General features: G+C 37.3%; 2 protein-coding genes across 3 annotated transcripts; one reads left to right on the top strand and one right to left on the bottom strand.

Annotated features, from left to right (window-relative positions):
- The first annotated feature begins 245 nt into the window (after positions 1–245).
- LOC144208449 (nuclear distribution protein nudE-like 1-B) lies at positions 246–6,775 on the top strand. 2 transcript variants are annotated; one of them, XM_077734301.1, is made up of 9 exons: positions 246–409; positions 1,311–1,407; positions 2,933–3,086; positions 3,797–3,945; positions 4,027–4,163; positions 4,237–4,404; positions 5,639–5,730; positions 5,794–5,915; positions 5,990–6,775. In XM_077734301.1, exons 2-9 carry the CDS (start codon positions 1,322–1,324, stop codon positions 6,069–6,071), a joined length of 990 nt encoding a protein of 329 aa, XP_077590427.1. In that variant the 5' UTR covers positions 246–409; positions 1,311–1,321; the 3' UTR covers positions 6,072–6,775. The 2 variants fall into 2 exon arrangements, with proteins under 2 accessions (XP_077590427.1, XP_077590426.1); XM_077734300.1 differs by having other exon boundaries at positions 5,636–5,730.
- Positions 5,590–21,579, bottom strand: LOC144208448 (medium-chain acyl-CoA ligase ACSF2, mitochondrial-like). The gene is made up of 16 exons (XM_077734299.1): positions 21,287–21,579; positions 10,558–10,753; positions 10,371–10,499; positions 10,223–10,276; positions 10,028–10,146; positions 9,530–9,692; positions 9,367–9,462; positions 9,141–9,292; positions 8,504–8,595; positions 8,361–8,437; positions 8,199–8,306; positions 7,985–8,136; positions 7,295–7,436; positions 7,128–7,238; positions 6,988–7,056; positions 5,590–6,869 (listed from the first exon to the last, which is right to left on the bottom strand). Exons 1-16 carry the CDS (start codon positions 21,391–21,393, stop codon positions 6,819–6,821), a joined length of 1,818 nt encoding a protein of 605 aa, XP_077590425.1. The 5' UTR covers positions 21,394–21,579; the 3' UTR covers positions 5,590–6,818.
- Positions 21,580–22,182: the final 603 nt, after the last annotated feature.

Here is a 22,182-nt window from a genome sequence, read left to right as displayed (position 1 = left end):
CTTTATATATGGCAGTCATTGAACTCGTTGGATGTTTTCAGGCAATTCATTGGTTGTCAATAGTGGGTAATCAATTGAGTTTTTTATGAATCTTTTAAGTGTAAAGACTATTTTTTTACTTTATCAATAAGGATTGTTTTTATTTGCTTACACTCCCACCTAGCGGTACTACGTAGGCAGCAGGGCGTGGCCCCATCCGTATGACGCTTGTGTTTCGGTGACGTAATGACGTGTGGTCATCACGTACGCTTCCGGCTGGAATGACGTCGATTCCGGGGGACGCGTTGGCAATTTCCTAAACACTAGAAGCAAGCGGCAGGAGAAACAGCAGCAACTCGCAAGGCCGCAGAAGAAAACGTTCGGATGTTACAATCAAGCCTACAATTTGACAGCCATTTGTCATGAGCAGGTATTTATGCTCACTTATTTTTGATTTTTTAATAACAATTGCGTTGTCCAAACAATTCAACCTCGTGGATTCTGTCGCTCTCGATCGCCGTTTTGCTAGCTACGCTTAACCATCAATATCAAATTTCTGCGTTTTCGCCTTCAAAACAATAACCCGATTTATGTTATAACGCTGACAATGTTATTTTAAAGGTGTTTCCTAAAAAAATACGCCCTGGCTAGCGGCATTGGGGCTAAATTTAGCCGCCGTGTGACGCCTGTCTCGTCACTCCTGACGAATGTTAAAATTAGCTAGAAAGCTATAAATGTCTACTTATTGACAAACACGAGTTTGGATCTCGAGTCTGTACAGTGAAATATTATCTTTTTACTCTCAGATTGTTTTAAAAAGTACCACTCCCTTCCTAAATCACTGTCTGAATATGTTGACTCATGAGTCTTGCCTATGACGGCGATTTAGGACCTGTCAACCTTTTGGGAATTAGTGTTGCGATATGTCGCGATATATCCACGTCATCAATTTGTGTGAAAGGCGTTGTTTTGTAAATATTTGGCTTCCATTTAAATAAACCTGAATATTTAATAGGAAAAATGTAGTTACGCTGGCTAAAAGATGTCTTTCCGGGGAGTGGTACCTTACTTTCATCTGGGTTTCTATGGAAACAGCAGCTATGGTTTTCTTTTTTAAAAAAAATAATATTTAGGGCATAACCCTTTAAGCCTCGATGAATTGACTTTTATTTATTTTGGTGGTCTGTTATTTTGGCCTCTCGCTTTCCTGGCAGTTTCCAGGAAATGTGTATGACGACTTTTCCGAGGAATGTTTAGACGGGAGACTTTGGGTTAGGACTTTTTTGTTGTTACAATCCACGTTTTTTAACATCTGCATTTTTTTTGTGCAGGAAATCCTGACATGGACGCAGAGATAATTCCCAAATTTTCCACAAAGGACGAAGAAGTCGATTACTGGAAATCGCAAGCGCTCAAGTATAAGAAAAGGTAAGAACTAAACATGTCCCACATATTGCAAAAAAAATAGATATACTGTATGTATTATGTAAGATATTTAAAGAGAGCTCAATTTATTGCATTTAAAGAACCTTTGTTGACGTATGCTAATTGCTATTGAGTTTCAGATATGAAGGCGCTTTGGCTAATTTAGCATTGTTTTTGAAGGGAACTACACAGTCACCTCCAGAGCCAGCCCTTGTTGATATGTTGACATTTTTTGGTGGAAAATCTTGTAGTGGAGGAGGAGCTTAGTGTTGGAAGATTTTGTAAACTAGGGTGGCTTCGGTATTGTCCCAGTTCAAGTGTTAGTATTTTTTAAATATCTGACAGTGGTGTAGTTTTTGCTTGTTTACAATTATTTTAGCGCTTGCTTATAAATAGTTACAATTGGTTTTAGATGTCATAACTTTGTTAAAATTGGGTAGGAAAGACTGTCCAATCTTTAATACAATTCCACAGTAGCCTTCGTCATAGTGACTCGTTTATTGGTAATTATTAATTAAATCGTACGCACGTGTGTAGACATGAAAAGCTTTTTGTGTGAAAATGAATGTCGTAATCCCGGCAGTTTTTTCCGGGAGGGGAAAACCCATTGAATTCCTTGACGACTGCCTTTGTTTTGAAAGGAAAACGTTCCAACTGAGCCCCAAGCAAATTTGCTGATGACGCCGTTTTCCATCATTGCGCTACGACTTTAAATATACTCCCTTTTAAGGCAAACCACTAAGCTAGCATTTTGAAACGGTGTTTGTGAGGAAAAGTTGGTCCAAATTTGACATTTTCTTGAAAGCTTGTTTTTTTGGGGGGGTCATTTTTGAAGATTCTTTACTATGATAGTTTTTGACACTTGTGGTAGGCCCCCAAAATGCTTTTTTTGTGTATAATGTGTGGCGTGCTGACCTGGCAGCCTCGATGACGCTGGTATGCGGGAGCGCTTTTCCCCACCGCTGACTCATTTGTGTGTGTGTCAGCTGACGGCACAACAACAACAAGAGCCACTGTTACTGCGCTTGCACATTCACGGCGCGTTTCGTCTCCGCTCGGGGGACGTTTCGTCCTTCCAGCCAACTTGGACTTGATCTTTTTTTAGCACCTTTTAATGGAGGGGGTGGAGCTAAACTTGTTTGGAACACACTTGACTTTAGTATATTTGTTTCAGGGGGATCTTTAGATGTTGTATTCCTCAATATGTGTTGGTGTTTTATAAGCCTGGTGGGCCACTAGGCTTATTTACCTTAAAAGGGTTTTTAAAAGTATACAAATTTGAATCTGTCTTGGGTTTTGGTTGAAAGTGGTTGGTTTCTAGTCCAATCAAAAATCAGACTATACTTTTTTTTCCTCCCTTGTTTTTTATTTAAAAAAAAAATGGTGGTTTAACTTAACTTATATTCTGAAAAAATGTGGAATACTTTCCCCAGCCCTGTTTTAGACAATGAAATGATATATGGATTCTATATCACTGTTTAGATATATTTATAATTTTTATAATTTTTTTCCTCCTCTACATGGGTAGCTGCCTCGACGCCCGCGAGGAGCTACAGGAGTTCCAAGAGGGCAGTCAAGAACTGGAGGCCGAGCTGGAGGCGCAACTTAGCCAGGCCGAACGCCGCCTCCGCGAACTGCAGAGCGAAAACGAGCGACTTAGAAACGAGGCCGACAACCTCAAGGTAATGACCGACACCACCGCGAGCGACCACAACTTGGCTTAATTGGGGATTTGGACTCGCTGGGGATTACGGCAAAGCCACGCGCCGTTATGTCACACATGGTCCCAAATTAGAGTCGGGCATGTTGACGGTCAAAACATCTTGACTTGCAGGTCCTGTAGGTTCGACCCGATTGGACGTCTATTACCGTCTATCGATGAGTAAAGATGCTTCTGGTCAGAAATCGGGTCTGATAGTATATTTTCAGAGTCTCGGAATTAAGTTTAACAAATCGGATGCTTTTTATTATATGCATTGGTTTTACAAAATTATTTTTGAACTAAAAACATAAAAATGGATTGAAAAATTACAACGATCGATTTAAAAGGGGGAAAACCAGTACATTTAATAGACATATATACTCTTCATATAATTTGATCCTAAAACAGAATTGACAAACATGATTGACTTTTTTGGGCCGCACAAAATGATTCGACGGGCCAAGTTTGGCCCCCGGGCCTCTACTTTGACACCAGTGGTTTACTTTTTTTTTTTAGGTCTTAACTCATTGGCTTCAATTGACTGTACGAGACGTCCAATCCATTTTGACTGGCTTAAATTCGATTGGGCTCATCGGCAGATTGTAAAAAAATCAGCAGACTTGCAGTCAAGGCCAAAAATCCATGATGTATTTTATTAAAAACATTTTTCTCCCATATTTTTTCCCCAAGGAAAAACTGGAGAAGCAGTACGCCCAAAGCTACGAGCAAATCTCCACTCTGGAGGACGACCTGGGCCGGACGCAAAACGTCAAGGATCAGCTCAATAAGTCGGTGCGCAAACTGGAGCAAGCCAACGACGACCTGGAGAGATCCAAGAGGTAAGGCCGCCCGTCTCGGAAGCTGCAGATCGAGACCAAGCCTCCAGCGCTGACGCCATTTTTATTTTTTCCTCCACGCAGGGCCACCATCGTGTCCCTGGAAGACTTTGAGGGCCGCCTGAACCAGGCCATCGAGAGAAACGCCTTCCTGGAGAGCGAGCTGGACGAGAAGGAGTCGCTTCTGGTGTCGGTGCAACGTCTCAAAGACGAGGCGCGAGGTATGAACGCGCCCCGCACCAAAAAACGGATGCCAGAGCTTGACTTGACTGACTGTCCCACTCTCGTCCGCAGACCTCCGACAGGAACTGGCGGTCCGCGACAGGACCACGGAGCGGATGTCCGCGCCCAGCTCGCCTACGCCCGATCCGGACAAGGCCGACTCGGCCGTGCAAGCGTCGCTTTCGCTACCCGCCACGCCGGTGGGACAAAACGGACAGCATCCTTTCGGGGCACCCAAAGGTCAGTTGGCACTTGCTTTTTATGCATATACATATATATAACATATGTATATATGTGTATGTGTATACGTATATACATGTATATATGAATATGTGTATATATGTATATGTGTATATGTGTATATATGTATATGTATATATGTATATGTATATATGTATATGTATATATGTATATGTATATATGTATATGTATATATGTATATGTATATATGTATATGTATATATGTATATGTGTATATGTATGTGTATATGTATATGTGTATATGTATACATGTATACGTGTATATGTATATATATATACATGTATATGTATATATATACATGTGTATGTATGTATGTACATGTATATGTATGTATGTACATGTATATGTATGTATATACATGTATATGTATGTATATACATGTATATGTATGTATATACATGTATATGTATGTATATACATGTATATGTATGTATATACATGTATATGTATGTATATACATGTATATGTATGTATATACATGTATATGTATGTATATACATGTATATGTGTGTATATATATGTATATGTGTGTATATACATACATATATCCACATATACATATTAGCAATTACATGTGTTTGCAGACCAAACTCAATGAAAAATGTGCACTTAACAGGTAAAAGTTTGGCTGTTATTCTAGGTGCTGATCAGAAGATGGAATCCCATGTCCTAGTTGGGTTTATGGCGTACGACACTGAAGATGCCCAATCACCTCTGATCTCTGAAGGTTAGCAGAGTTGGACCTGGTACTAGTACTTGGATGGGAGACTGTCTGGGAATACCAGGTGCTGTAAGCTCTTATGTTACCAAGGGAGATTAGCTCAAGTGGTAGAGTGCTCACTTAGCAGTGGATCTAACAGAGATCTGAGATCTACCACTTGAGCTAATTGCCCTTGGTAAAGGTATAAGAGCTTACAGCACCTGTTATCCCCAGACCATCTTCCATCCTAGCACTAACCAAGCCCGACTCTGCTTACCTTCCAAGATCTGACGTGAATGGGCATCTTCAGTGTAGTACGCCATAAACCCAACTAGGACATAAGATCCAATCTTTTGAGTAGCACCTAGAATGTTAGCAAACAAACATTTACCTGTTTAGCGCATTGTTCAATGACTTTGGCCTGCAAATATTCATTTAAAAAATACTTGAATAGGAATATAGCGAGTGTTAAAGTTACTTTATTTAACGTGGTCAATGTCTCCCACCACCAGCGCTGCTCAACGGTTGCGGCAACTCATCCCTGACGCCTTCGGCCCGAATGTCGGCACTCAACATCGTGGGAGATCTTCTCCGCAAAGTCGGGGTAAGTCTCCACCTCCAAATCTACTCCAGCGACGTTCCATTCATCTTGTTCTCCCACCGCTAGGCTCTGGAGTCCAAACTGGCCGCCTGTCGAAGTATCGCCAAAGACCAGACGGCCAGAAAAGCTGAAAACGGTAACGCCACCAAGTTCTCGCACGCCATCCACGCCACCTACTTTGACAAAAGGTAAACATTCTTTCTTCTTATCGTCGGCTCTACTCACAAAACAGGGAGATAACTCTGACGTCTTCTTCCCGCAGCGGCGTCGTCAATGGACTAGACTCCGGCACCCTAACGTCTAGGACCGTCTCTCCGCCGGGTCTCCTACCCTTACGGGTGTGATGGCCAATCGTGTGCTTGCACAAAGGACTTTACGAGATGGTATGTCTCGAAATTTTTTCTTTCTTCTTCTTGTCGTCGAGGTGAGACTCCGCCTCTTCGGTCAACGACAAAAGGTCCATTCGGACCTGGCAACCCACCATTTGCACACTTGGACAACGTCTTCTCCTGTTCAGAATGTAATCTATTTAAAGAAAAGGGACGTGTTAACTTATCTCAACAATGCAGTATTTTTTTCCTCCCTCCCCCCCAAGTGTGGCGATGTCTTTTCGTAGTTTTTCTTCGGGTTACTCCACGTCCGTCGCAATCGAGACTGAAGCGAATGTTGATCGTTCCAAGCCAAAAGTGCGCCCAAGTGTGGAGTGAGTCTTTTTTATACCTGCAAGTGTGAGTGTGTGTGTGTGAAGAAACTGGAAAATTTACCTCAGTGATGTAGCCGGCTCTTTAAATCCAACACCAATTGGCCAAAAGTGTTCTTTACTTAGTTTAATTTGTTCAAATTGTCCGCCAGAGTTCATTTTTTTCAAGGCTAGGCAAAATCTGTCCAGTATTGATGAAGAAAGGTCATGGAATATATTCTGTCGACGGTTTCTTCACCTTCGTCCACGTGGAAACTTCTTTTTATTTATTGGTTCCTCTTCTGGATGGCACGTGTTGTGGAAGTTGGATCACTTTAACTTTGTGGAAATAAATAAAGATTGACATCATCACGGCGTTGATGCGTCTTTTCTTTGCCGGCTGGCGGTCATCTTAAAGGCCCAAATGTTTCTCCATGTCCACCTTTAGGGCGTTTTTCTTGATCTGTAACACATGAAGTCCAATTTAGTCCAAGTCAACTACTACTACAGTCAATTAGCCTGCACAAGAAGCTTAATATAGCCTAAATTACACTTATCTTTAATGTTAGAAATTGTCTTACCTTCCTGGATGCTGTCATAGGAAAGCTGTCCACGAAAACCACGTAATGAGGAATTTTGAAGTGGGAAATCTGCAAAAGAAAACAAAATTAACTCAGTTATATCATTGGTAGCCATGATGAGTAAGATGGCAATTGGTCACCTGTCCTTTGCAGAAGCTTTTAACTTCCTCAGCCGTGCACGTTTGTCCTTCCTTGAGTTTGATGCAGGCGCAGACTTGCTCCCCCAGACGTTCATCTTTCACGCCGACCACCTTGAACGCAGCTTGGTCAAGAGCTGTCTGATGTTGGCGTCCAGCAACGACTGTACCTGCACGTCGAGCACTTTGTTGTAGGTGTAGAGGAAACGCTCGATTTCAGCCGGGTAGATGTTTTCGCCCCCGCGGATGATCATGTCCTTGATGCGACCCTCGATGGAGCAGTAGCCCAGCGCATTCAAGCTCGCCACGTCGCTGTGAACACAACAAAGTATTACAAAAGCCAGCAAATACAGTAATGTATATGTATGTATACATAGGTAAGTATGTATACATATATGTATGTATACATAGGTAAGTATACACATATGTATGTATACATAGGTAAGTATATACATATATGTATGTATACATAGGTAAGTATATACATATATGTATGTATACATAGGTAAGTATATACATATATGTATGTATACATAGGTAAGTATATACATATATGTATGTATACATAGGTAAGTATGTATACATGTATGTATGTATACATGTATGTATGTATACATGTATGTATGTATACATGTATGTATGTATACATATGTATGTATAGATATGTATACAAGCGTATGTATGTATATATTTATGTATACATATATGTATACAAGCGTATGTATGTATATATTTATGTATACATATATGTATACATGCTTATGTATGTATACATACATATGTATGTATACATACATTATTTTTCAGTGCTGAGTTCCAGTAGAACGTTTTGACCATGGGATCCGTGTCGGCGGACTTACCCAGTCCTGTACCAGCGGTCCGGTCCCATCACCTCCTGGGTCTTGCCGGGCTCGTCCCAGTAGCCTTGCATGACGCAGCTTCCCCGGATCAGCAGCTCCCCCGTGGCTCCCAGCTGCACCGTCTCGCCCGTGTCCACGTCCACCACCTTGGCCTTCGGCATAGGGAAAACGTCACGCGAGTAAAAAATAACATTGTGCCTGCCGACCTTCCTACCTCCACGTGGTGCATGACGCATCCCACCGTATGCAGCTTGAGGTTGTCGTTGTCCAGCGGGAAACCCAAGAAGGTCACCGGGCTGTTCTCCGTGGTGCCGTAGCCGATCTGATGGAGGGTGCCGTGTCAGCGGGACGCCACGCCAAGGACGCCAGGACTCACCATGAACTCCTTGGCGTGCAGCTTGTCCCTGACTTGGGCCACCAACTCGGGTGCACAAGGGGACGCCGCCATGATGCCTGCCAGGTCAGAGATGTCAAATTTATTTAAACTGGGAAAACTGGGCGATTGTCATTTGGTCTCACCTCCTTCCATTGATGACAAATCGTACTTTTCCAGATCACTCAAGCCCAGCAGGTCCGCGAACATGGTGGGGGTGCCGTAGATGAAAGTGCACCTATGGAAACAAATGAGTGACACTTTGTTTAACCCTTTCGGAGAAGGCCGTCATCACAATGGTCAAAGTAAAATGTGAGTATCAAGTGAAAATGTTTGGTATGTAAACAAATGCGTACTTCGATATTAAACAGTACTTAGATGTTAAACAGTACTTAAATATTAAACAGTACTTAGATGTTAAACAGTACTTCGATGTTAAACAGTACTTCGATGTTAAGCAGTACTTTGATGTGAAGCAGTACTTTGATGATAAACAGTACTTCGGTGTTAAACAGTACTTCAATGTTAAACAGTACTTTGATGTTAAACAGTACTTCAATGTTAAACAGTACTTTGATGTTAAACAGTACTTCAATGTTAAACAGTACTTCGATGTTAAACAGTACTTCGATGTTAAACAGTACTTAGATATTAACTCTCTGTCGGCATTTGACCAGCGACCAAACGTCCAAGCACCTTAATTTTGCTTTATCAATTCATAATTGTCCACTTATTTTACAATTCCACATACATTAACGTCACAGATACGAATGTAAATCCTACTTTTCCTTGTGCAGGGCTTCCAGGTTGGCCCGACTGTCGTAGGCGGCGGAAGGGAAGACCAACGTGACGCCGTGCGAAGCCATGCACATGCCGCCCACCACCGACCCGAAGCAGTGGTACAGCGGGACCGGCATGCAGACTCGAACCCCCGGCTGAGGGAGCGCCGACGTGGGCGGGCCTTCAGAAAAGGTCGGTCGTCGACGCCGGCGTTTCGACTCCAGCTCACCCTCCAGTCGTATCCGGCTCGTAGACCCAGGAAGTGGGCGTTGTTGACCACGTTGTGGTGGGACAGCGTCACGCCCTTGGGGTCGCCGGTGGTACCCTGGAAAAAGCAGGAGGGCGGGGCTTGTGTCATGTTTCAGGCACTTCCGAAATGAAGGCGGACTCACCGAGGTGAATTGAATGTTAATGGCGTCGTCGCAGGACAGCTTGGCGTGAAGTTCACTCAGCTGGCGGTGGTGCCGACTCTCCGCCGCTTGGAAGACGTCGTCCACGTGTAGCGTCCCCGCCTGGCGGCCGTCCGTCAAGATCACCGAGCGAAGGTGGGGTAACCTGCGATACGTTAAAGTTGACCTTTGACCCGCCGCTCATTTTCATCTCTTAATAATTCATTTTTTACTTGACTTTGTACTTTATACTTTAAGGATGAGTGACGAGTATGTTAATACTTTAGTCCTTCTTTTTGTTTACGTTTCATAGGTACTGTTAACGGATGCACTTTTTTATATGTATCCTATCTTGTGCTGACCCATCTGTCAATGTGCCCCCCTGGGCCTAAAAAGTTTACCCACCCCTGGTCTACAATTATCTCCTAATGACCAAAACTTTATATTTTAAATCATGAAAAAATGAAATCTAAATGATGAATATTAATGTGCGTACTCCACCTAGCACTGCGGATGTCACCCGGCGTAGCATCGTCCATCTCCGGGCAGATCTGTCGCAGCATTTCTCCAAATTTTTGCGTCTTGAAATTGGTCGGACACAGCACGGCTTTGCATTGGACCTGCGGCTCAAGCACCCCCTTGGCGTCACTCAAAAAATCATCTCCAAAACCAAAGAAGAAGAAAAGTTAGGAGCACCTTTCTTAACGTGAACTCCACTTCCTTCGTCTGGTAAGCCGGGTTTAAAGACACCTACAAAAAACAACGGAATCATCTAAAAATTCTCTAAAAAAATAACTTTTCTCATGTTTATCCTACAAAATAAAAGCAGCTCAAGTTGGCCCACCTGTACGATTCCCGCCTTGGCTGTGGCGTACTGGAAGAGGATCCAATGGTAGGTGTTGGGACCCCAAAGGCCCAGACGGTCGCCCCGTTTCAGGCCCAGAGCCAGCAGACCCGCCGCCGCCTCGTCCACCTGCAAAAACTTGTTTTTAATAAAAGAATAGACCAATGGATGAGAGGATGTGACTCACGTCCCGCTGAAATTCTGCAAAGGTTTTCCTGATGCCGTCTTGGAGGAAGACCACGGCCTCGCGCTCGGGCCATCGGTGCACGGCCTTCTCCAGGGTCTGGCCCACCGTGGCGGAGAGCAGAGACACGGTGGATGCGCCGTGGACGTAGCTGTTCGTCAAGGAGGGGCGGCACGGAGGGTGGTCCACGTGAAGACATCTGTAGACATTTTGAACATAAAAAATGCCTTACTATACTATGTTGTTTTTTGAACATAATAAAGCCTTACTAAACTATGTGGTTTTTGAACATAAAAATGCCTTACTATACTATGTCGTTTTTGGCCATAAAAAGCCTTACTATACTATGTTGTTTTTTGAACATAATAAAGCCTTACTATACTATGTCGTTTTTGAAGATAAAAATGCCTTACTATACTATGTCGTTTTTGAAGATAAAAATATCTTACTATACTATGTCGTTTTTGAAGATAAAAATGCCTTACTATACTATGTCGTTTTTTGCCATAAAAAGCCTTACTATACTATGTCGTTTTTTTCCGATAAAAAGCCTTACTATACTATGTCGTTTTTTTCCGATAAAAAGCCTTACTATACTATGTCGTTTTTTGACGAAAAAAAGCCTTACTATACTATGTCGTTTTTTTCCGATAAAAAGCCTTACTATACTATGTCGTTTTTTTGCGATAAAAAGCCTTACTATACTATGTCGTTTTTTTGCGATAAAAAGCCTTACTATACTATGTCGTTTTTTGCCATAAAAAGCCTTACTATACTATGTCGTTTTTTTCCGATAAAAAGCCTTACTATACTATGTCGTTTTTTTGCGATAAAAAGCCTTACTATACTATGTCGTTTTTTTGCGATAAAAAGCCTTACTATACTATGTCGTTTTTTGCCATAAAAAGCCTTACTATACTATGTTGTTTTTTGAACATAATAAAGCCTTACTATACTATGTCGTTTTTTTCCGATAAAAAGCCTTACTATACTATGTCGTTTTTTGACGAAAAAAAGCCTTACTATACTATGTCGTTTTTTTTGCGATAAAAAGCCTTACTATACTATGTCGTTTTTTGCGATAAAAAGCCTTACTATACTATGTCGTTTTTTGACGAAAAAAAGACTTACTATACTATGTCGTTTTTTGACGAAAAAAAGCCTTACTATACTATGTCGTTTTTTGCGATAAAAAGCCTTACTATACTATGTCGTTTTTTTGCGATAAAAAGCCTTACTATACTATGTCGTTTTTTGCCATAAAAAGCCTTACTATACTATGTCGTTTTTTTCCGATAAAAAGCCTTACTATACTATGTCGTTTTTTTCCGATAAAAAGCCTTACTATACTATGTCGTTTTTTGACGAAAAAAAGCCTTACTATACTATGTCGTTTTTTTCCGATAAAAAGCCTTACTATACTATGTCGTTTTTTTGCGATAAAAAGCCTTACTATACTATGTCGTTTTTTTGCGATAAAAAGCCTTACTATACTATGTCGTTTTTTGCCATAAAAAGCCTTACTATACTATGTCGTTTTTTTCCGATAAAAAGCCTTACTATACTATGTCGTTTTTTTCCGATAAAAAGCCTTACTATACTATGTCGTTTTTTTGCGATAAAAAGCCTTACTATACTATGTCGTTTTTTGCCATAAAAAGCCTTACTATACTATGTTGTTTTTTGAACATAATAAAGCCTTACTATACTATGTCGTTTTTTTCCGATAAAAAGCCTTACTATACTATGTCGTTTTTTGACGAAAAAAAGCCTTACTATACTATGTCGTTTTTTTTGCGATAAAAAGCCTTACTATACTATGTCGTTTTTTGCGATAAAAAGCCTTACTATACTATGTCGTTTTTTGACGAAAAAAAGACTTACTATACTATGTCGTTTTTTGACGAAAAAAAGCCTTACTATACTATGTCGTTTTTTGCGATAAAAAGCCTTACTATACTATGTCGTTTTTTTGCGATAAAAAGCCTTACTATACTATGTCGTTTTTTGCCATAAAAAGCCTTACTATACTATGTCGTTTTTTTCCGATAAAAAGCCTTACTATACTATGTCGTTTTTTTCCGATAAAAAGCCTTACTATACTATGTCGTTTTTTGACGAAAAAAAGCCTTACTATACTATGTCGTTTTTTTCCGATAAAAAGCCTTACTATACTATGTCGTTTTTTTGCGATAAAAAGCCTTACTATACTATGTCGTTTTTTTGCGATAAAAAGCCTTACTATACTATGTCGTTTTTTGCCATAAAAAGCCTTACTATACTATGTCGTTTTTTTCCGATAAAAAGCCTTACTATACTATGTCGTTTTTTTCCGATAAAAAGCCTTACTATACTATGTCGTTTTTTGCCATAAAAAGCCTTACTATACTATGTTGTTTTTTGAACATAATAAAGCCTTACTATACTATGTCGTTTTTTTCCGATAAAAAGCCTTACTATACTATGTCGTTTTTTGACGAAAAAAAGCCTTACTATACTATGTCGTTTTTTTTGCGATAAAAAGCCTTACTATACTATGTCGTTTTTTGCGATAAAAAGCCTTACTATACTATGTCGTTTTTTGACGAAAAAAAGACTTACTATACTATGTCGTTTTTTGACGAAAAAAAGCCTTACTATACTATGTCGTTTTTTGCGATAAAAAGCCTTACTATACTATGTCGTTTTTTTGCGATAAAAAGCCTTACTATACTATGTCGTTTTTTGCCATAAAAAGCCTTACTATACTATGTCGTTTTTTTCCGATAAAAAGCCTTACTATACTATGTCGTTTTTTTCCGATAAAAAGCCTTACTATACTATGTCGTTTTTTGACGAAAAAAAGCCTTACTATACTATGTCGTTTTTTTCCGATAAAAAGCCTTACTATACTATGTCGTTTTTTTGCGATAAAAAGCCTTACTATACTATGTCGTTTTTTTGCGATAAAAAGCCTTACTATACTATGTCGTTTTTTGCCATAAAAAGCCTTACTATACTATGTCGTTTTTTTCCGATAAAAAGCCTTACTATACTATGTCGTTTTTTTCCGATAAAAAGCCTTACTATACTATGTCGTTTTTTTGCGATAAAAAGCCTTACTATACTATGTCGTTTTTTGCCATAAAAAGCCTTACTATACTATGTTGTTTTTTGAACATAATAAAGCCTTACTATACTATGTCGTTTTTTTCCGATAAAAAGCCTTACTATACTATGTCGTTTTTTGACGAAAAAAAGCCTTACTATACTATGTCGTTTTTTTTGCGATAAAAAGCCTTACTATACTATGTCGTTTTTTGCGATAAAAAGCCTTACTATACTATGTCGTTTTTTGACGAAAAAAAGACTTACTATACTATGTCGTTTTTTGACGAAAAAAAGCCTTACTATACTATGTCGTTTTTTGCGATAAAAAGCCTTACTATACTATGTCGTTTTTTTGCGATAAAAAGCCTTACTATACTATGTCGTTTTTTGCCATAAAAAGCCTTACTATACTATGTCGTTTTTTTCCGATAAAAAGCCTTACTATACTATGTCGTTTTTTTCCGATAAAAAGCCTTACTATACTATGTCGTTTTTTGACGAAAAAAAGCCTTACTATACTATGTCGTTTTTTTCCGATAAAAAGCCTTACTATACTATGTCGTTTTTTTGCGATAAAAAGCCTTACTATACTATGTCGTTTTTTTGCGATAAAAAGCCTTACTATACTATGTCGTTTTTTGCCATAAAAAGCCTTACTATACTATGTCGTTTTTTTCCGATAAAAAGCCTTACTATACTATGTCGTTTTTTTCCGATAAAAAGCCTTACTATACTATGTCGTTTTTTGCCATAAAAAGCCTTACTATACTATGTTGTTTTTTGAACATAATAAAGCCTTACTATACTATGTCGTTTTTTTCCGATAAAAAGCCTTACTATACTATGTCGTTTTTTGACGAAAAAAAGCCTTACTATACTATGTCGTTTTTTTTGCGATAAAAAGCCTTACTATACTATGTCGTTTTTTGCGATAAAAAGCCTTACTATACTATGTCGTTTTTTGACGAAAAAAAGACTTACTATACTATGTCGTTTTTTGACGAAAAAAAGCCTTACTATACTATGTCGTTTTTTGCGATAAAAAGCCTTACTATACTATGTCGTTTTTTTGCGATAAAAAGCCTTACTATACTATGTCGTTTTTTGCCATAAAAAGCCTTACTATACTATGTCGTTTTTTTCCGATAAAAAGCCTTACTATACTATGTCGTTTTTTTGCGATAAAAAGCCTTACTATACTATGTCGTTTTTTTGCGATAAAAAGCCTTACTATACTATGTCGTTTTTTGCCATAAAAAGCCTTACTATACTATGTTGTTTTTTGAACATAATAAAGCCTTACTATACTATGTCGTTTTTTTCCGATAAAAAGCCTTACTATACTATGTCGTTTTTTGACGAAAAAAAGCCTTACTATACTATGTCGTTTTTTTTGCGATAAAAAGCCTTACTATACTATGTCGTTTTTTGCGATAAAAAGCCTTACTATACTATGTCGTTTTTTGACGAAAAAAAGACTTACTATACTATGTCGTTTTTTGACGAAAAAAAGCCTTACTATACTATGTCGTTTTTTGCGATAAAAAGCCTTACTATACTATGTCGTTTTTTTGCGATAAAAAGCCTTACTATACTATGTCGTTTTTTGCCATAAAAAGCCTTACTATACTATGTCGTTTTTTTCCGATAAAAAGCCTTACTATACTATGTCGTTTTTTTCCGATAAAAAGCCTTACTATACTATGTCGTTTTTTGACGAAAAAAAGCCTTACTATACTATGTCGTTTTTTTCCGATAAAAAGCCTTACTATACTATGTCGTTTTTTTGCGATAAAAAGCCTTACTATACTATGTCGTTTTTTTGCGATAAAAAGCCTTACTATACTATGTCGTTTTTTGCCATAAAAAGCCTTACTATACTATGTCGTTTTTTTCCGATAAAAAGCCTTACTATACTATGTCGTTTTTTTCCGATAAAAAGCCTTACTATACTATGTCGTTTTTTTGCGATAAAAAGCCTTACTATACTATGTCGTTTTTTGCCATAAAAAGCCTTACTATACTATGTTGTTTTTTGAACATAATAAAGCCTTACTATACTATGTCGTTTTTTTCCGATAAAAAGCCTTACTATACTATGTCGTTTTTTGACGAAAAAAAGCCTTACTATACTATGTCGTTTTTTTTGCGATAAAAAGCCTTACTATACTATGTCGTTTTTTGCGATAAAAAGCCTTACTATACTATGTCGTTTTTTGACGAAAAAAAGACTTACTATACTATGTCGTTTTTTGACGAAAAAAAGCCTTACTATACTATGTCGTTTTTTGCGATAAAAAGCCTTACTATACTATGTCGTTTTTTTGCGATAAAAAGCCTTACTATACTATGTCGTTTTTTGCCATAAAAAGCCTTACTATACTATGTCGTTTTTTTCCGATAAAAAGCCTTACTATACTATGTCGTTTTTTTCCGATAAAAAGCCTTACTATACTATGTCGTTTTTTGACGAAAAAAAGCCTTACTATACTATGTCGTTTTTTTCCGATAAAAAGCCTTACTATACTATGTCGTTTTTTTGCGATAAAAAGCCTTACTATACTATGTCGTTTTTTTGCGATAAAAAGCCTTACTATACTATGTCGTTTTTTGCCATAAAAAGCCTTACTATACTATGTCGTTTTTTTCCGATAAAAAGCCTTACTATACTATGTCGTTTTTTTCCGATAAAAAGCCTTACTATACTATGTCGTTTTTTGCCATAAAAAGCCTTACTATACTATGTTGTTTTTTGAACATAATAAAGCCTTACTATACTATGTCGTTTTTTTCCGATAAAAAGCCTTACTATACTATGTCGTTTTTTGACGAAAAAAAGCCTTACTATACTATGTCGTTTTTTTTGCGATAAAAAGCCTTACTATACTATGTCGTTTTTTGCGATAAAAAGCCTTACTATACTATGTCGTTTTTTGACGAAAAAAAGACTTACTATACTATGTCGTTTTTTGACGAAAAAAAGCCTTACTATACTATGTCGTTTTTTGCGATAAAAAGCCTTACTATACTATGTCGTTTTTTTGCGATAAAAAGCCTTACTATACTATGTCGTTTTTTGCCATAAAAAGCCTTACTATACTATGTCGTTTTTTTCCGATAAAAAGCCTTACTATACTATGTCGTTTTTTTCCGATAAAAAGCCTTACTATACTATGTCGTTTTTTGACGAAAAAAAGCCTTACTATACTATGTCGTTTTTTTCCGATAAAAAGCCTTACTATACTATGTCGTTTTTTTGCGATAAAAAGCCTTACTATACTATGTCGTTTTTTTGCGATAAAAAGCCTTACTATACTATGTCGTTTTTTGCCATAAAAAGCCTTACTATACTATGTCGTTTTTTTCCGATAAAAAGCCTTACTATACTATGTCGTTTTTTTCCGATAAAAAGCCTTACTATACTATGTCGTTTTTTTGCGATAAAAAGCCTTACTATACTATGTCGTTTTTTGCCATAAAAAGCCTTACTATACTATGTTGTTTTTTGAACATAATAAAGCCTTACTATACTATGTCGTTTTTTTCCGATAAAAAGCCTTACTATACTATGTCGTTTTTTGACGAAAAAAAGCCTTACTATACTATGTCGTTTTTTTTGCGATAAAAAGCCTTACTATACTATGTCGTTTTTTGCGATAAAAAGCCTTACTATACTATGTCGTTTTTTGACGAAAAAAAGACTTACTATACTATGTCGTTTTTTGACGAAAAAAAGCCTTACTATACTATGTCGTTTTTTGCGATAAAAAGCCTTACTATACTATGTCGTTTTTTTGCGATAAAAAGCCTTACTATACTATGTCGTTTTTTGCCATAAAAAGCCTTACTATACTATGTCGTTTTTTTCCGATAAAAAGCCTTACTATACTATGTCGTTTTTTTCCGATAAAAAGCCTTACTATACTATGTCGTTTTTTGACGAAAAAAAGCCTTACTATACTATGTCGTTTTTTTCCGATAAAAAGCCTTACTATACTATGTCGTTTTTTTGCGATAAAAAGCCTTACTATACTATGTCGTTTTTTTGCGATAAAAAGCCTTACTATACTATGTCGTTTTTTGCCATAAAAAGCCTTACTATACTATGTCGTTTTTTTCCGATAAAAAGCCTTACTATACTATGTCGTTTTTTTCCGATAAAAAGCCTTACTATACTATGTCGTTTTTTGCCATAAAAAGCCTTACTATACTATGTTGTTTTTTGAACATAATAAAGCCTTACTATACTATGTCGTTTTTTTCCGATAAAAAGCCTTACTATACTATGTCGTTTTTTGACGAAAAAAAGCCTTACTATACTATGTCGTTTTTTTTGCGATAAAAAGCCTTACTATACTATGTCGTTTTTTGCGATAAAAAGCCTTACTATACTATGTCGTTTTTTGACGAAAAAAAGACTTACTATACTATGTCGTTTTTTGACGAAAAAAAGCCTTACTATACTATGTCGTTTTTTGCGATAAAAAGCCTTACTATACTATGTCGTTTTTTTGCGATAAAAAGCCTTACTATACTATGTCGTTTTTTGCCATAAAAAGCCTTACTATACTATGTCGTTTTTTTCCGATAAAAAGCCTTACTATACTATGTCGTTTTTTGACGAAAAAAAGCCTTACTATACTATGTCGTTTTTTTTGCGATAAAAAGCCTTACTATACTATGTCGTTTTTTGCGCTAAAAAGCCTATGTCGTTTTTGGCGAATAAAAAGCCTTACTATACTATGTCGTTTTTTGACGAAAAAAAGACTTACTATACTATGTCGTTTTTTTGCGATAAAAAGCCTTACTATACTATGTCGTTTTTTGCCATAAAAAGCCTTACTATACTATGTCGTTTTTTTCCGATAAAAAGCCTTACTATACTATGTCGTTTTTTGACGAAAAAAAGCCTTACTATACTATGTCGTTTTTTGACGAAAAAAAGCCTTACTATACTATGTCGTTTTTTGACGAAAAAAGCCTTACTATACTATGTCGTTTTTTGACGAAAAAAGCCTTACTATACTATGTCGTTTTTTGACGAAAAAAAGCCTTACTATACTATGTCGTTTTTTGCCATAAAAAGTCTTACTATACTATGTCGTTTTTTTGTGATAAAAAGCCTTACTATACTATGTCGTTTTTTGCCATAAAAAGTCTTACTATACTATGTCGTTTTTTTGCGATAAAAAGCCTTACTATACTATGTCGTTTTTTGCCATAAAAAGCCTTACTATACTATGTTGTTTTTTGCGATAAAAAGCCTTAGTATACTATGTCGTTTTTTAAAGAAAAAAAGCCTTACTATACTATGTCGTTTTTTGCGATAAAAAGCCTTACTATACTATGTCGTTTTTTGACGAAAAAAGCCTTACTATACTATGTCGTTTTTTGACGAAAAAAAGCCTTACTATACTATGTCGTTTTTTGCCATAAAAAGCCTTACTATACTATGTCGTTTTTTTGCGATAAAAAGCCTTACTATACTTTGTCGTTTTTTTGCGATAAAAAGCCTTACTATACTATGTCGTTTTTTGACGAAAAAAAGCCTTACTATACTATGTAGTTTTTTGCGATAAAAAGCCTTACTATACTATGTCGTTTTTTTGCGATAAAAAGCCTTACTATACTATGTCGTTTTTTTGCGAATAAAAAGCCTTACTATACTATGTCGTTTTTTGACGAAAAAAAGCCATACTATACTATGTCGTTTTTTTTGCGATAAAAAGCCTTACTATACTATGTCGTTTTTTTGCGAAAAAAAGCCTTACTATACTATGTCGTTTTTTTGCGATAAAAAGCCTTACTATACTATGTCGTTTTTTTGCGATAAAAAGCCTTACTATACTATGTCGTTTTTTTGCGATAAAAAGCCTTACTATACTATGTCGTTTTTTTGCGATAAAAAGCCTTACTATACTATGTCGTTTTTGGCCATAAAAAGCCTTACTATACTATGTTGTTTTTTTGCGATAAAAAGCCTTACTATACTATGTCATTTTTTTGCGATAAAAAGCCTTACTATACTATGTCGTTTTTTTGCGATAAAAAGCCTTACTATACTATGTCATTTTTTTGCGATAAAAAGCCTTACTATACTAGGTCGTTTTTTGCGATAAAAAGCCTTACTATACTATATCGTTTTTTGCGATAAAAAGCCTTACTATACTATGTCGTTTTTGAACATAAAAATGCCTTACTATACTATGTCGCTTTTGGCGATAAAAAGCCTGACTATATTATGTCGTTTTTTAACATAAACAAGCCTTACTATACTATGTCGTTTGGTTAGGGTTAGGCTTGGGTTAGGGTTAGGTTAGGGCAGTGCTTCTCAATTATTTTCTGTTAGGCCCCTCCTGGGTTAGGGTTTTTTTTATTGGGTGTGGTCATCGTGGTCATTTTTAAAGAAAAAAAGCCTTACAACTGATGGTCATTTTAAAAAAGAAATAAAGTCTTACTATATGTGGTCAATTGCCCAGCGGGGTGCCAGCCGTAGCAGGAAGCATGCAAACCAGTGCTGGTGCACAAATTAAGATTTAAATAACGCTAGAAGTGCATCATAACAATACAGATGCAATATGCAAACTTACCTGGGTAGGCTTACATCAACGATCAGGAAACAACAACTTAGACGGAAACAATCCTCCCGCAAAAACGTACAAAAACAACGTGTCAAACGCGTTCGATGACAATCCAAACATTTGGGTGACTTCCGAAAGGGGAGGAGCCAAACGAGACGCAGCTGGGGAGACTCGAACAATCACGCGGACAAGACACGCCCATCCACAAGAACGTGACGAGACATCTTTACATTCTATTCATTGTTTTTCTTTTAAGGAAAAGGCCTTTCTATGAACATGTTTTTTTAAAGACTAGAAGCCTTGCTATACATGGTTAATTTATAAAAGACTTGCTTGGGTATAGATGGACATTTTTAATGGAAAAAAGACTTAGAATATAGTATACTTAGTATACATGGTTATTATTTTTTCTTTAAGAATAAAATACTTCTTAAACATGGTCATTTTTATGGGAAAATAGCCTTATTATACCATGGTTATTTTTTTATATACATGTTATTTTTTAAAGCCGTACTATGTGGTTAATCTTTAATAAAATTCTTACTATATATGGTCCTATTCAGAAAAAAAGCCTTGCAATACATAGCTATTATTTTATATACATTTTTTTCATAGCCTTGCTATACATAGTAATTTTTTTATTGGAAAAAAGCCCTAGTGTACATGGTTATGTATTTTAGAGAATAAAAGCCTTGCTTTACATTCATTTTTATTGTAAATAGAGCCTTAATATATATATGATTGTTATTTTATATAATTTTTAAAGAATAAATGCCTTGCTATACATAGTCGATCATTTTTAATGAAAAAAATAAAACTTAGTATACATGGTTATTTTTTTAAAGAATAAAAGCGTTTCTATACATGGTCGTTTTTATGGGGAAAAAGCCTGACTATACATTTTTAAGGAAAAAACCCATGCTATACATGGTCAATTCTTAAGAAAAAGGTCTTACTACTACATATGGTCTTTTAATTATATGAACTATAGTTGTTGTTGTTTTTTTAAAGAAAACAAGCCTTATTTTCTCAAACGAATAAAGACATAATGAAGAACTTACCGCCTTCCCCGCCGAAGCCAGTCGGAATTCCAACCCACGCCGCGTTCCAGTCCAGGCGTGCATCGGATGCCTGGAGCCATGCGCCCCACAGAAATCAGCCAAAACATTCTTCCAAAAGCCAAACCAACGTCAAGGAAATCTCAGGGGTCTGCTCGCAGTCCAGTTCGGTCGTACCCGTTAAACCACTTTTAAGTGAGTAATCACCAAAGGCGAGTAATCTTTAACCACCAACGGAGCCGCGCCACGGCGACCTCTGCTCCGCCATCCAAAGTGCAGCTCTGGCTTTTAATTAAAAACACGTCCAACAAGTCTGTGAAGAAAAAAAAATACATCTGTAGGAGAAGGAAGGAGTTATGATATTGCACAATGAATGATGCTGCAGAGAAAACAGGGTGCCGTCATTGGTTAGTTCAGGGGGGGGGCAAACTTTTGGGCAAAAAAATGTGACAGATGGGCCGGAGGGTCAGCACAAGATGGGATACGATATAAAAAAGTGCATCCGTTAACAGTATATATGAAAAAGAAACAGAAAAAAGGACTCAATTATTAACATACTCATCACTCATCATTAAATTAAAAAGTATAAAGTACAAAGTAAAAAGGGATGTATTTAAATGTCATTTAAAAAAGATAGAAGGGCTGTAAAACACACACAAAAACAAATAAGAGTGGACACAGCTACTGCCACTGGCTTCCGCGTGACGGCGCCATCTTGGAGAAAAATAAAAATAAAAAAACATCATTTGGTCAACGTCGGCGGGCCGGATTAAAACGCCTAGCGGGCCGGATGTGGCCCGCGGGCCGTAGTTTGCCTATGTCTGGGTTAGTTCAATCCAATCATGTTTTTAAAGGAGGAGCGTCCATTCTTTTCCGTCTGAGGGCCGATAATTATTCTA

Source organism: Stigmatopora nigra, chromosome 15 (genome assembly GCF_051989575.1).
Source record: "Stigmatopora nigra isolate UIUO_SnigA chromosome 15, RoL_Snig_1.1, whole genome shotgun sequence".
NCBI classification, from domain to species: domain Eukaryota; kingdom Metazoa; phylum Chordata; class Actinopteri; order Syngnathiformes; family Syngnathidae; genus Stigmatopora; species Stigmatopora nigra.
Note: the sequence above shows the minus strand (reverse complement) of the source record. Positions and strands in the feature narration are given on the sequence as shown.

Bases quoted from the DNA above. Each gene is read 5' to 3' on its own strand.
- LOC144208449 (XM_077734300.1), top strand. From the start codon at position 1,322: ATGGACGCAGAGATAATTCCCAAATTTTCCACAAAGGACGAAGAAGTC. The intron at 1,408-2,932 runs GTAAGAACTAAA...CTACATGGGTAG, and splicing joins GCGCTCAAGTATAAGAAAAG to CTGCCTCGACGCCCGCGAGG. The intron at 5,731-5,793 runs GTAAGTCTCCAC...TCCCACCGCTAG, and splicing joins ATCTTCTCCGCAAAGTCGGG to GCTCTGGAGTCCAAACTGGC.
- LOC144208448 (XM_077734299.1), bottom strand. From the start codon at position 21,393: ATGTTTTGGCTGATTTCTGTGGGGCGCATGGCTCCAGGCATCCGATGC. The intron at 8,137-8,198 runs GTAGGAAGGTCG...CCTATGCCGAAG, and splicing joins GCGTCATGCACCACGTGGAG to GCCAAGGTGGTGGACGTGGA. The intron at 7,239-7,294 runs GTACAGTCGTTG...GCTGCGTTCAAG, and splicing joins ACAAAGTGCTCGACGTGCAG to GTGGTCGGCGTGAAAGATGA.